Source organism: Rhea americana, unplaced genomic scaffold, assembly GCF_003343005.1.
Source record: "Rhea americana isolate MKP2758 unplaced genomic scaffold, rheAme1 scaffold_321, whole genome shotgun sequence".
NCBI lineage: Eukaryota > Metazoa > Chordata > Aves > Rheiformes > Rheidae > Rhea > Rhea americana.
The window spans coordinates 664,161-679,107 of record NW_028186448.1 but is presented as its reverse complement, the minus strand read 5'-3'; the positions used below and the strand labels follow the sequence as shown (position 1 = coordinate 679,107).

General features: G+C 40.1%; 1 protein-coding gene across 4 annotated transcripts in view; it reads left to right on the top strand.

Moving 5' to 3' along the window:
- Nucleotides 1-14,299, top strand: part of USP49 (ubiquitin specific peptidase 49) — a 37,173-nt gene extending 22,874 nt beyond the window's left edge. For 2 of the 4 annotated variants that reach the window (XM_085310638.1, XM_085310639.1), the window contains exons 4-7: nt 1,170-1,374; nt 3,380-3,488; nt 4,274-4,479; nt 5,238-14,299. In XM_085310638.1, coding sequence (XP_085166764.1) covers nt 1,170-1,374; nt 3,380-3,488; nt 4,274-4,479; nt 5,238-5,428 — 711 coding nt within the window. In that variant the 3' untranslated portion in view covers nt 5,429-14,299. The remainder of the gene's footprint in view (nt 1-1,169; nt 1,375-3,379; nt 3,489-4,273; nt 4,480-5,237) is intronic. The other 2 variants (XR_014896533.1, XM_085310640.1) reach the window with 2 other exon arrangements.
- Nucleotides 14,300-14,947: the final 648 nt, after the last annotated feature.

Here is a 14,947-nt window from a genome sequence, read left to right as displayed (position 1 = left end):
CATATGTTTCTGTAGGGGTTGAAAGTGTCAGCCCTCTCGCACTGCTTGGTTTCTTAGTTTTGTGCTGTTCCCTTGTCTGAAACATCTTTTTCCCCCAAAATCTGATCCTGAGAGTGCAGTGAGTCTCTGAAAGCCCTCAACTACTTTTGCTTTCCAAGAGAAAAGTGTGTGTGCATAACTTGAGATGCTTGACAGTTTGCAGGATCAAATCACAAGGATATAATATCTGCATTCTCATTAGATTTATATCATCTTTCTCAGTGCTGGTCTTACCGAGCTTACCTTTCATAAGAACTAATGTGCATTTTAAAGATTACAAAGTGTATTTTTCAGGATAAAACTTCTGGCTTTTCAGGGAAGAAATGACTAAATTCATGGTTCTCTTGAATTATTTATACATTACATTAACTTCTTGTGCACTTAACTAAATGCTCTTTGTTCAGTTGTGTCTCTTGACTGTGGAAGATGATATGCTGTGGCTAAGGTCAGTGTTTTAGATTCAGTGGTAGATCTCTGTTAACAACTCAGAAAATTGTGAATCAATATAATTTATCCACTGCTATGATATAGTATAAATAACTTGCTTTCTGTTTTTTGTTACCTCTTAATGCTCCCATCTGCTGCCTCTGAGTTTAATTTAAAACTCTTCTACTGTCTTTGGGATGACATGAGAAAACAAGGGCATTTCTAATTTCTCCTTTTGTGCTCTATTCACTAATAATAATTATACAGTTAGCTGATGAAAAAGTTAAGGATCTATAGGTAGCACTTTCAAATATGCAAGCGAAGTAGAGAAACTAGGGAAAGAAAATTGCATGATAAATGCTCATGTGTATTCTTTATATTAGAAGGCTGTTCCAAAGTGTGTGTTAGCCAACTGAAGTAGTAGTATACCTGTAATGTTCTTCAGCTGAGGAAGTGAATCCCATAAAGGTGAATATTGTCTCTGGTGGAGCACTGAGAAGGAAGTTTACTTTATTTGCTCAGGACAGACTTAGCTTTCAGACTGGAAATAAGCAGTGCTTCTCTTGACTGCTAGACCATTTTTATGTCCATGAAACTGCACTGCCTTTTGGGCACGGATTTGTTAATTTGGATGTGAATGTAAATGTCTGTCTGGAGGTAAACGTGTACATAACTTCATTTGTGTGTAAACATTTCATTTCCAGGTCACCTGTATAACATGCAACTACAAATCCAACACCGTTGAGCCCTTTTGGGATCTTTCCCTGGAATTTCCGGAGCGCTATCATTCTATTGAGAAAGGGATTGTCCCTGTTAACCAGGCAGAGTGCATGCTGACAGAAATGTTGGCCAAGTTCACGGAAACTGAAGCTCTGGAAGGGAGGATATATGCATGCGACCAATGCAACAGTAAGTCAGATGCTGCTCCTGTCTTTGCAGGTTAGAAGCACACTCTGTTTTTCTGAATGAGAGGCTTCCAATGTACCTTTTGTGTGTCTAAAAACTAGTATTGTGACCTATGAATCTATGAAAACTGTTTTTCCTCACTGATTATGCTGTTTTGTTTCTTCCTGTTGATAGCTTCTGCTCCTTCAGGCACCAGTTTGGAATTATTTCATTCTTTTATCATCTCTGCCATTCAGCAGCATGATTTGCTAAGGATTTAATATGAGCTAGTTTAGAACTGCTCCCCCTGTTTGTGTTTTTAGGGGGAGAGGCAACTGCAGTAAGAATTTGGGCTGAGGGGTGTTTGGTTTAGAGACAAGAGAAGAAACCTTTTCCATTATGCTTTGCTCATCTCTGCTGTATAGTGGGAAAGCTATTCAACTTCTATATGATAAGAAGAGGACAGTTTTCTCAAACTCTTTGTGCATGTTTAATGAGTCATCTATATGCTTTGTGCTGCCTATTCTTGATTGATTCCTTTAACCAGAAGCCACAAAGGCATAGTTCTCAAGGTCTGCTGCCAGGTTAGAGTTTCTATAGGGAATTTTCAGGAATTTTGTCAGGAAGCGATGAACTGTCGTTAGTCCCACATCAATGTATTAGCAGTTATGTGAATACATGTGTTTTGCTATGTTCAGCTAGAAGATGACTTCTGCTTTCTTTTAGTAGGTCTAATTATAAGGTCATTATATTTCTGAAAAAACCTCAGCCTTCTGTATAATCGTGCAGATAGGTTGCTAACTCCACTGAATTTGAAATTGTTTCGTGCAGGTATTTATGGCAAATATTTGCCCATTTGGCAGGAAACTCCAATGATTTGACTTATATTGCAACCAGTACAGCTGAAATAACAAATACATGTAGAACTGTGTTTATCAGCTTACAATGAATCTGTTACCACATGTCTTCCCAAAACGCTAGGAAATAGCCGTTAACTTGTGGAAGTCCTTGAAGGAAAACCAAATATGGTTTGAACAGATTGTTATTCACAGATGATGTTTGCAAAGTATCAATATGACTCAGTGCAACTTTCATCTTAACTCTGTTTTCTATGGTGGTTGATGAAAGCCTGAATTTTAACAGTTACTTCAGAGTTACATAGCTAAGGAGACATTAACCAGATAAAAAATCTTATGGAAAAGCAAGTAGCCTGCTTGTAGGTGCCAAAAACTATGGGGCACTGCTAATCAGACATGATAGAGGAGGAGCAACCCATCTGTTCCCAACTGGTGCAGTAAGGTGCAGAAATGTAATTAACAGGTCCATTTCTTATTGGGAACTCTGAAAACCACTCGTCTTCCTCATGATATAATCATATGTTACTGCTTTGGAAAGCGCAATAGGCTTTCACTGGGAAGAGGAACCTTTTTTCCTCTTTTCCAGTTTCTGCTTAGCTGTTGCTTTTCTTTCTTGGGCGGCAGAACTTCTAGAGTTGGAACCTTGCTGGAGGCATTTTCCTCTGACTTGTATTAATGTTCTTGAGCTAGTAAAGCTTGCTAGTACAAGCTTTATGGTAGTGGTATAATAAATGGATCATACCTTCTAAAGTAATATGATGTCAAATAGTATTATTTGTGTGCTGCTGGTTTTTCTGTTGAAACTGCTACAACCCTAGAAGTCTTTGGCCCAAGTCCTCTATTACTATTTCTATTGTGTTTCTCAGAGCAGAAATGTCAGCAGGAGCAGCTTGAAGCAGATAACTGATGGTGCGTTCATAAGCATCACAAAAATGAAAAAGTTTAGGTATTTTTAAGCCAGTTGTTCCTGACCAAGAAATTCCTCCTCTGTGAAGGAATGCATAAATAGTGTTTACTTCTGTCTCCATCCTATGCGTGCATCTTACAGTGAACTGGACTATTGCTACTGGAAGAGAAAAAAGGGTTCCTGATGTTCCCTCCCTTCCCCCCCCACCCCCAGCAAATTATCTACAATCTAACATTCTCTGCCTGGTATCCTTTTCTTTTGCTAGGCAAACGACGAAAGTCTTCTCCTAAACCTCTTGTTCTGAGTGAAGCTAGAAAACAGTTAATGATTTACAGACTACCTCAGGTCCTCCGACTGCACCTTAAACGATTCAGGTGAGTGGGATGCCTTGCATGATGTCTAGCAATTGTGTTACTGATGGGTTTTTTGGAAACAACTGATTAGTGTGGGAGGTGCATGTGTATAAACATTTTACCCAAACCAGACGTGTTGATACCTTCTCAGGGTAGCATTTAAATTAAAATCAGCAGGCTGTTCCTAGTGCATTTTCTAATACACACACAATAAAACAAGTTGTAAAGATTAATGCTAATTCCTTTGAATCATGCCCAGTAACCTCTGTCTAAGTTTGCAGATAACTTGAAACAGTGGCTGTGAGAAGGATGATCTGATCTGTTGAGTGAAGAGGTTGTTGGATAGTTTAAATAACCAATATTGTGCATTTACCTATTGAATAAAATGTAGCAGAAGAAGTTGTAAATATTTTGAGAAGTTTCTAAAATGGTTAGTGCTAGCAATTGTGAGATGTGGGAAGTTTATATAATTGAGTATTTTAAATGTTGTTTGACTGTCACAATAGGTGTCTGGCTTTCTTTGTGTTTGGCTGTTACAAATCTCAAAAATATCCTAACTACCACAACAAATACCTCAGGGCATCAGTAATAGTATCTATTTTATGCAAAATATAACTGAAGTGGATGTTAGAGTAAAAGTAGAAGGAAAAATGCATGTAGTGCTTATCTGATCCTAGCAGTGAAGGCTCTTCAGAGTTGCTCAGCAGTGGCTAGGTTTCTGCGCCTCCCGTTCGTGCGCTTCCGCAGCCCTTTATCACTGTCAAGAAGAGGAATCCCGAGCCTGATTCATGCACTTGTGTTTGCAGGTGGTCTGAACGCAATCACCGTGAGAAGATTGGGGTCCATGTCCTCTTTGACCAGGTATTAAACATGGAACCTTACTGCTGCAGGGACTCTATCTCCTCTCTTGACAAAGAGACCTTTGTCTATGACCTCTCCGCTGTGGTGATGCATCACGGGAAAGGGTTTGGCTCAGGACACTACACAGCATATTGCTACAACACGGAGGGAGGTGCGTGTGCCTTATTCCGGGGGAAACAAACTCAAGCAGCTTGTACTTTGTTCCGTAGATGTAGTGCGCTGTAGAGCTTTACAATCAAAGTTGTTCGTGATCAAGTTTCCTGATACTCAGTAGTTGGTTTCCCAAAATGTGTTGCTAGTAGCATGTTTTCTTTTTTTGCACAAGGACCACAGATTGCTGCTCTTTGCTTTGTAGCCCTTCGGGATGCCTTTTATTGCTTGTTGTTAACAGCATGAATGCTTCATTTTCTTACACTATGTAACTCTGTGGGGCTGCTCCAGCTGGGTGTCTTTTCTCAGCATCTTTGGGCTGATGAGATAAACAGAAAGTGTTTTGAAACTGGACAGGGACTATTCATGAATAACATCCGCAGGGTTTTTACGAATTTCCAGCAGTCTCTTTCTGCAGCTGAATTAGTATCAATTCTACCTTCTAACTTATGGAGAAAGGGGTACAAATTGGCTATCTCCAGGAAATTTTTATTGTATTAGTGAAATTTTTGTGCCAAAATATACAATTGGTTGAACTGTGATTTCATATTTCTAAACTGTGTTAACAGCACAGAAATGGTATAATGTTTTTCTTATTAGAAACTCCTTTCCAAAGTATTTATGAGGAAAAGGTAAAGATGCCTTTTCTCCTGCATAACCCTGTTTCTCTGTGGATGGCTCCTATAAAGAGTTCCAAAATACAGTCAGAAGGAATGATGTCTCCCTTACTGATGTCCTCTTTCTCACTTTGATTCCTAGGTTTTTGGGTCCACTGCAATGACTCCAAACTGAATGTATGTAGTGTGGAGGAGGTGTGCAAAACCCAGGCCTACATTCTTTTTTACACGCAAAGAACAGTACAGGGCAAAGCAGGAATCTCAGAAAAACAACTCCAAGCTCAGGTGCCATCCAAAAACAGCGATAAGGACAGAAGACTGACGTTTCCATGACGGGAAGCACTATATCTCAATCAACAGTCTCAGTTTTTTAAAACTATGGGTGTTCACATCTTTCCTCTATAGGAAAAAAGACTTGCTGCAGGAATGGATCAGATCATGATGTTTGCCACCCAGGGTCTGGAAAAGTCTTATCAAGCTGTGCAGTTCTGTGACATAAGATTGTAATCAGAATCTTGTTTTTAAAGGTGTTAAATTGTTCCTACAAAACAAAAAGAGAAAATTTGATGCTTAGTATTCTTAATTTTTTATCAAAAAGGAATTGATTAGGGCATGTAACAATGAGCGCAACCGGGAAACAGAAGCATTCAACTGACTTCCCAAATCCTTCAGCACCTAGTAATGCTGATAAACCTCCAGAAGGAACAGGTATAGTACCCTCCCCTTTAACTGTCATTCTGTTTGTCAATCAGACTTCCAGGGTTTGAATCACACAGTCTCTCCCCAGGTATTTATTTGAATGGTTTCCAGCGTATATTGAATAGATGGAGTTGGTTGTTCTACAAGCCATTCTTGCTGGAGAAATCTTTAATGTTCTTCTACCAGAGAAAATGTTCCCCGAGACCTCAGCTGTCTCTGTGATACCAGTTTCTTTGCCAGCAGTTGAGGGCAAACCCATGACTGGCAATCTTTGTCAGCAGTTCTTTTTCTCGGTGTTACTGGCTCTGTGTGCACACTTGCTGATTTATTCCTTAGGCTGAACTGAATTGGCAACTAAATTCTCTTGGAATGTTATTTAAAAACAGTCCTACTCTGGAGAAAGTATGCTTAAAAAAAAATACCCTGTGATAAGACAGGCATGTACTTGTGTGTGTTCAGAGTCATATCTGTTTACAGAGGCAGTAGAAACAAAGCCTATACTGCAGGCTTCTACTGGCATAGCTTTGCACATCAGGGCTGTAATGAAGTCTGAGCCCTGGCTTGCACAGCTCTGATAGTAGAGGCAGTTGGTATGGAGGCAACTTGTACTGACAAACTAGCACTTTTACAAGTGTGGCCTGTTTTCCTCAGGTGAATAGGGTGGAAGTAATACCACAGCAGTGGGAGACAGAGCTGGATTCTGTTCCTGCTTCTGTACAAATACAAATGCTCCTTAACTCCAGTGTCACATGTGGCCCAAACTGACTGAAGGCAGTGAGGTTGCACAGATGTAGTGAATAGAATTTAGCCTGTGAGGTCTTTATCTCTACTGAGGGAACAAATCCAGTTTAATTCTGAAGTTCCATATTGAGTTTGGAAGGCTACAAAAAGAAAAATCTGTATTATTACTAATGTTTTTAGAATCAAATGAGAAACATAGGGACCAAGCTGACCATGTATAAAGAATGAATTCTCAGTCTATAATTGCATCTTAGATGTTTTTATATTTTGAAGTTTAGTTGTTCACATTTCATATTTTAATCAAATCAGAATACGTGACTGCAAAGAGACATGGCCTCTTCCAGTCTTGATGGGATTTTTTAAATGGTTGAAGATGAAACCGTGTAAAAGTATGAAGTTCTTCAAAAATTTTGATTCACTTTTCAGGTAGAGAAGTTCTGAAATTATTTCTCTCCCCTCCCCCTTCTCCTTTTATTCTTGTCAGCATTTACCCATCAGACATAAACTGACAACCCTACATTATTGTTGGAGGGGTGAAGAGGTAAGTTTCCCAAATACTATTCCTCTCTTTCCACTGCCACTACTGCAACTTTTAATTTTCTGTCATATGGGCAAATCAGGCTGTCTTCTCTGGCTGCTGTTAATCACTTCAGCCGTGCAGAGAGGAGTGCAGCAAATAACAATCTTTTGCTTTCTTAGAGCACAGTGTCATACTAGGTGTCCTCTGTCTGAAAAAAGTTTCATATTTCCTGTATGTCTGAGTGACATGCTGCTTTTTGAGCCTACAAAAACTTTGGCAATCTTTTTGGCAATTAAATATAATTTTGAAATCATATACTCTTATTTTTAGAGACAAGACAGTTTGAAACAGTCTTATGGGAAGTGATGACAAGTTTTGGTTTTATTTTTCTAAATGTAGCAGGATCTGAAAGGATTTCCTATGAATGTCTGTGTATCTGTGTATTTACTAGGTAGTTTTATTTTCTGGTTGCACAGAATCAGAATAATAAGCCAGAATAATAAAAACGCAACAGGCCAAGTTAAAATCCAGTAAAAGGAAGCATGACTCCACTGAGTGCAGGTGAAGCTTATTCGGGTTCAGCGCAGGCAGAAGTTGACATTCATGAAAGATCAAAATCAAGCACTTGTGATTATCAGATACTTACAAGCGCACTTGCTTTGTGAAGACTACAGGTCTCAAAAGGAAAATTAAAAGAAAAACAGTGTTTAACAATGCCTTTTTAGTAATCTCTGAGTGGAAGGGAAAACTGGTGTCTTTCCCATCTGTCCTTCCAGGCGTATCCACCCTTTAAGAGGATTGTGTTTTTCTAAATGATGGTTGTGGTTTGCTCTGTCTACCAAATGGTGTGTTCACCTTCTGAATCTCTTAGCCATGCTAGCCCCATTTGTATAAAAACATGATATAGAGGCAAACTTAATGCAGCATTAGTTATTACTTCAGTAAGCTGAGACTCTTCACTATGAATGCTCATCTTTTGACTGAGTGTTTTGCATTAACATTTGAATTCAGGTAGTAATACAGTTGTCACTTTGAATTGAGTAGGTTGCAGAGGGGAATGGGGAGCTGAGAGTGTACTGTTAGCCACTGGTGCATCTGATTTCCCAAGCAGATTTTGTAGCATTTGCTGTTGACATCTTTTGACATTAGTGGCCTCTCCATGTGACATTAGCCTAGTTGTGCTGAGATGTGGAGATACTGCAGTCAGAAAAATGATTGCCCTGATAGGGAAGGAATTAATTATACTTCAAAGTAAACTTGCTTTTTCCAACACTGTGAGATTTTTGTAATATTTAGCTTTTATTTGGAAGCGATAGCGTATAGCATTTTTTATGCTGTTTGGTTTATATTTGTCTACTGCAGGCTTCTTTATATAAGCACAGCCCAATGTTCCCTCCGTGGTGTACACTGTTTTATAGTGTCTTGTTTGCCAGAAATTCTGATTGGAAGTTTACCTCAAGTTAGTAAGATGAATATACTACTTGCAATTTCAATGAAGCCCACCTAAGTGAATGCCTGAAAAAGGGTAGCCTATAAAGTAAACTTTCTCTCTCCTTTGGTATTATAGCTTCAAATCCTTCTAATACACTGACACATATTTAGAATAATTGCAGACTTAGGCACTGCTTCTGCAACTGCATAAGCAGATGATGTAACTTGGATGTAAGTGTGGATTTCCATTTGCAACTGAGTTGTGGCTGTGAGATGTCTGCAAGATCAGAACCTTAATTTGATGCAACTGAGAGTAGAATTTGTTTCTGCATATATAGCTGCAACTTCTCAGTTAAGGAATGTTAAAACAGACTAAATACCCCTTTAAAAAAAAAAAAAAAAAAAAAAAAGCAACAAACTTAAACAAGTTTGCTCAGTACCTTGACTTGACTTGACTAAACTATTTGCAAAAGGTCCCTGTTGTACCATGCATAACCAAACTTGCAGGGTTCTGGAGCAGCTACTAATGCTAATCTAATACCATGAGAACAGCGCACCACACTTTCACCACTGTTCGTTCTCTTCTGTGCTGGGAGTCTGGTCCTGTGATGGGGAGTCACTTGCTTTGAGAGCTACTTAGAACAAGTGTTAGGTTCTTGGCATTTGCAGGTTGTTTTCTAAAGGTGTAGGAAGTTACTGTACACTTGACAGACTCTTGAGTTCAGGAACATGCAGCTTTTGGTAAAGAGCTGTGCTCAACATGTCCTTATTCTGTTCAACTCATTATTAAACTGACTTTACTCAATTTTCTTTAAAATTGAAGAATATTAATGTATAAACTCATGGCCAGTATGATCATCTGCTGTAGTAGTTGGAAAATATTTTAGCCAACATTACTCCCCTAGCAATTTAGTTACATGTATTTACCTTTGTGTTACCCCTTTACTGCCTACGTTCCCAAGTTAAACTATGCATACTGCAAAAATGGTTTCTCTGCAAAGCACTGAAAAAAACTAGTTTGGTAGCGTGTGCTGTTCTCCCACCACCACCACCACCCCCGTTCTAACTGGAGCAATTCTCGGTCTGACTTTGGAGTCCTCAGTGTGAGGCAGGAAGTGGAATAATACATACTAAGTGCTTGACGTCAAACTTTGCTGGGTGGCAGTTCCACCCTGAAATCCACTCCAGACATTTTTTGAGTGTAGGAATACAATTGGAAATGGTAAAAGCATTAAGTGTGTCCTATGGACTCACTATCAGAAGTTATTTTTGCTTTTAGAAGGCAAGGCTTCTAGCATAAATATTGTCTTGGTGGTAATTTAGAAACTCTTTTAATCGATTGTGAAACCCCTGGGCCTAAATATGTTTAATTACATCCCAGTGAGAGAGAAGAGACCAGTGAAACTTTTGGCTGTTTCCAGATTACCCCAGGATAAGCTACAGAAGCTGACTGTATACTTTGCAGAATGAAAACTACATAAGGAAGAGAGAAGAGGCGGACATTAGTATACTTTCCAATACAGCTTTGTGAATTAATTTTTTATGATCCCCTAGATTTGGTGCCTTGTATCCAGTTACATTTTTGCATGGGACAGAAATGTTTGGGAAAAGTCTTGAATTCCCCTGTCATGACTGAAGCCACAGACCTGTGTGTTTTCATAAGAACTCTCGGTATCACTGACATTTTTACATTTCATATCTGTGTGTGAATTTAAAAGTTTACCAGCAAGCTCAGAAGATAATATTTTAGTGTTACATATTTGAAATCTCTGTATTTGTAATAATTCAAGTAACAATTTGTTCAAAGGCAGATTGGATTTGGCTTCTTAGATTTTCTTATGTCACTCAGGCCCCCTCCAGTCACATCAGTAAAGTGATGTCTGTCAAAGCATGTACCTTATATACAATAAGCCTGCATAGAGCAAGGAATAAAAACTCCAGTGGGGTTTCTGGTAGAGTAGCTGTAGCTTTGGAAAGGACCTTCTGGTATAAATCTAATGATAATTGCTGATTTATGAAGTAAAAAATATCGTTCCCTTTACCATGGTTGTGTTTTCACAGATTTCAGCTTAGCAATGTAGCAAATACTTCCACATGTGTAAGCAAAAACATGCCATGGTAATGCCTGCATAAATTTAGTATGAAACAGGTACAACTGCTAAGGTGGCTAAGCGTCTCTGCCTCAAGAGGGAGGTGTAAAATCCAAACACCTGCTCTGAACACTGCTTTTTTTTGTGTGTCTCTAATCCCTTCAACTGGTTTGAGATCAGATAGGAAGGACTTAGGTAGGGAATGTATTGCCTGTGGGAATCTAAAACCTCAATCAAGTGGGTTTTTTGGCGTCTATTACATTAATATTGATACCTTGTTTATTGCAGATGGGAATGTGAAGCATTCTAGCAAGCTTTTAAATTTGTACAACCGCAGCACTGTTCAAATGATCAAAAGCTACATATGTTAGTTACTTGTACCAACTTGTGATTATTTGTCTTAGTTGATTTTTAGGGGTATGCCTTTAGGCCACTCCTTCCATTGTGCTTATTTTATTGTGTGTGAGTGAGTGAGTGTAAGGGTTCTGCTTGTTTTAAGGATGACTTTGTATGGTGGGCCAAAATATTTTGGAAAGAGTTCTTAAACAAGTCTTCTTAAAAATGCATTGTTTGCAATGTACATTTCCAGAAGGGAAAAAAGAATGACCAGCCCAATGGGCCCAAAACTGACTTTAACCACTGTTAACTATTTATTGTTTTGAAGCTTGTGCATGATACAGAATGCATTGCAGTTGCAGCAAACTGCTGTATCTTTAGGGTGGTTCTTGAACTGCCATACTACTGATTTTGTACAGGTTGGGAATAGGGAATGAGGAAGAATGAAACAACCACTTAACAAAGCCAAGCCGACCACAGCAATAAGCTGTGATCTAAATTTAGGAAACACAGGAAGCATTTGACTTCGTGTATTGGAGGATTGCATATTTTGCAGGCAGAGACAGATGACAAAATCCAAATGCAGTCTCATTAGCAGCAAGCTTCTCGTGGTTTTGGGGCAAAAACTTCTCTGATCAGTAATTGCATACTGGCAAAATGAATGGTGCTTTTCCATTAAATATTACGGTTCCTAAGGAACAGTATACAAAACTGTCAAGTTTTTAAAAAAGGAGCTACCTACTTAAAGCCCACAATGTCACTGTAAATGCTTTGTATAACTAGAAGTGAGAAAGGAAGGATACAGTTGGTGACTTTACGTAAATTTGATCTGTATTTTTCAGTCTTGGCAACATACTTCCAATAGAGGTAGCAGGAAGGAATTGGATTTTTCCATACTAAACAGTAGGTGCTGGATCCTAAACTTGTCAAACTAGAACATTGTGGAAACGGGTAGTGAAAGCCTCTGTTTAACTAGATTATCTCATTCTTCTGCTTTACAGCCACTTTCTGTATGAGTGTCTCTTTATGGGAATGCGCAGCTTTTGAATGTTGCTCCTGCTCAAGAGGAACGCACATTCCTTCAACACGGGCAGAGCTAAGTGCCCACTTAGGCTAGCCTTATTTCTTTATATAACCATATCTGTACTTTGGGGATAATTTGTACTGTTACAGTTGTGTTAGTAAAATGAAATCCGTGCAGCATTTGTGGATAGACGAGGCTTAGGAATGTATTACAGCATGGGCAAACTCGAGGTGTGCAGATGAGTAATGCTGCCGTAGGCTCTTGATGCACTCTTGAGTGGAATTTGAGGCTGACAAACTAGGATGAACACCCATGTGGCTCCTTTTCTTTTGCACAATTGCTGTGATGTTTGGTCTGCGTAACTCAATACCTCTGATGTAGGAATGACATTCCTTAGCAAGTGTCATCTTCACTCTCCGAAGACTTATTAAATGAAGTTACTTGGCCTGGCCCTTTAGGCACCTGTGCTTACTGCTGCAAGGTGAACCACAGATTCCCACATGTAAACAAGTAGTTTATCAGACATGCTGACTACAGTAACTTGCCTCTGGCAGTCTAGAGCCCATTTAAAACAGAATGAGGTTCCATTTTCCTCCCACCTCAGCTTTGGTTTAGCAGTCACAAATTCTTTAAGCCACAGCCTTCTGTATGTTTACCTAAGCAAGTAGTTTATAGGAAAAGAACAAGTGGGTAAGTTTGTTTCCAGTAAAACTTTTTTTTTTTTTTTAAACAAGCTTGCCTTTCCTGTTTCCATAAAACAAACTTACTTTAAATGCTCAGGATTGTTAAAATAGCTCCTCTGAGGGGAGTGTTGCCTAGACAAGCTCCCTTGCAGTGTGACAGGCTTTGGTAGATTGCTGCAGAGGAAGACCCTGCTTCTGTTAATGCCTTGGAAGCGTCACTGTTGTCTTGAGTTAGAGCAAAATTAAAGCTAATCTTCAGCACTTTAAAAAGTTAATCCTGCTCTAAGTTGAGATTGTTGGAAGGACACTGTTGGTAGAGGCTGGGCAGAACACGAAGAGTTTTCCTTCAGCATGAAATCCCCTGCAGCCCTTGTGAAAACAACAGTAGCATTCTGCTTTGCTTTGTGAGTGAGGATCCAAGCTGTAGCTTGGCCAGGTTTCCTGATTTTTTCAGTGACTTCTGTGAGGGCTTTAAGTCAGAACAGCCTCTAGTTTCTGTTTCGCGTTTCTGCTACTTACGTCACTAACAACTTAAGCTGATGTATGCCATGCTGTGCTCACAAATGAGACTGCCTTTGCTTCAAGGACACTCCTAGGCAGCAGCAAGTGACAAGAGAGAATCCAATTAATTACTGAATGTTTCTGGCAATCTGTCCAGCTGTCTCATAGCTTAGTGCAAATGCACTTGAAGCACTGCTCCTAATCACAGGTTCAGCAGCTTTTATTTTAGTCAAGGTTTGTTAAGACAACATCCAATAAGTCACCTATGGCCGCCTTATGTACTTAACTGCATGAACTGCCCCCCGCCTGACCCCAGGCCTCAGGAGGAGATTAGTGTGTTCTAAATCAAAACTAAGATTAATTGGAACATTAAGACATATTATAGTTAATCCCCTTTTCCTGCAGAAAGTGTCTCTGCATGACTTGAACTACTCGTACTTCAGAATTTCTTTATAGGATATTAAAATACCTGTTTGGAAAACAGCATTCTTTAAATTGGTCTCCCGCTCAGTAATGAAATAAGTTTCTCCTTTGTTCAGGTGAGGGGGCAGTTCTAAGTCACAACATATGTAGGCAGTGCTACTTCAGAAGAATGTCTTAATCTTAAAAACCTGTGCATAACTGTCCAAAGAATCTGAAGCCATGCTGCAGTCATACTGCCATAATGCTCAGGGCTGGGAAGTTATTCTGTGCTAGGAGTAGCATCTTCTGGGAGCTGTAGTAGAACATATCGGATTAGGTTAAAAGACACTCCTCCCATGTCAGCCTCACGTAGTGCTTTCACTGTCCCTTGAACAGCTTCATCACTGACAGCTGGACTATTAAGTTGATTCTGGCATGTTGTAATTTCAGTCCAAGGCACTAAAATGCTATGCAACACCAAATGGCTTCTTCCCACATCCAGCTATAATTCCTTTACAGTCAGCCTACCAGCTTTATCTTGTCCAAACATTACCCGTGTAAGTTTCTGGTGGTTAGAGTTTACCTAGGGCTTTTTACAGTTTTGGTTTTCCTTTGAGTAAATAGCCTATGTGTCCTGCTTACAACCCAGGACTGGACTTGTTCCTTTCTCTTTTGGGTGTGAAATATAAATCATGTTTTTATGATTTTTGTAAATCTTTACTCTTTTTACACTTTGTTTTTGTAAGCTGAAGTTTCTTATTAAAAAATAAAATTCCAGTGAGTTATGTCATTATTCCCCACGCTTTAATGTTTAAGTAAACAGTGAGATGGCAGTACAGAAAATTCCATGCACAAGGGCTTCACATTCATGAGAAAACTCTTCCCGTTGTACCTTGTAGGATGACTTTAACATAAATTCTCCCCCTCACACTCAAAAGTCTTTTCACCCTTAGTCATTGCTCCTAGAGTAACAGCTTTGAAGTGTGAGTAGCAGCTCTACAGCAAACAAGAGCAGGTGATACCCCGCGAGGGTACTGGCACTCTGACAGCTAAACGCATCTCTTCTGCTCGCCGTTTACAGGGAGGGCAAGCTCTTCTGCCTCAGAGGCGCGCTTCCTTCCTGGGGCTGCAATGACACAGAGTTAGGCAATGCTGTTTCTAGCCTAGCGAATTAAACCAGCGCGCGGCAGCTCGGGCTCGTACAAACCCGACTCCGCAATCCCTAGTTGTGCCGGCGCTAGGGCGCGCTCGGGGCCGCACTCACCGCGGCCGCTAGGCGCCGGGCTGGGGCGCCATGAGGTCGATGTCCGTGAGGTTTCGGGCCACCCAGACGCCGGCGGCGAAGAGCCCCAGGTTCACCAGCAGGTTCCTGCGGGAGAGGCCGGCGCTGAGGCGGGCGGCGCCCGGGCCGGGCCGGGCCGGGCC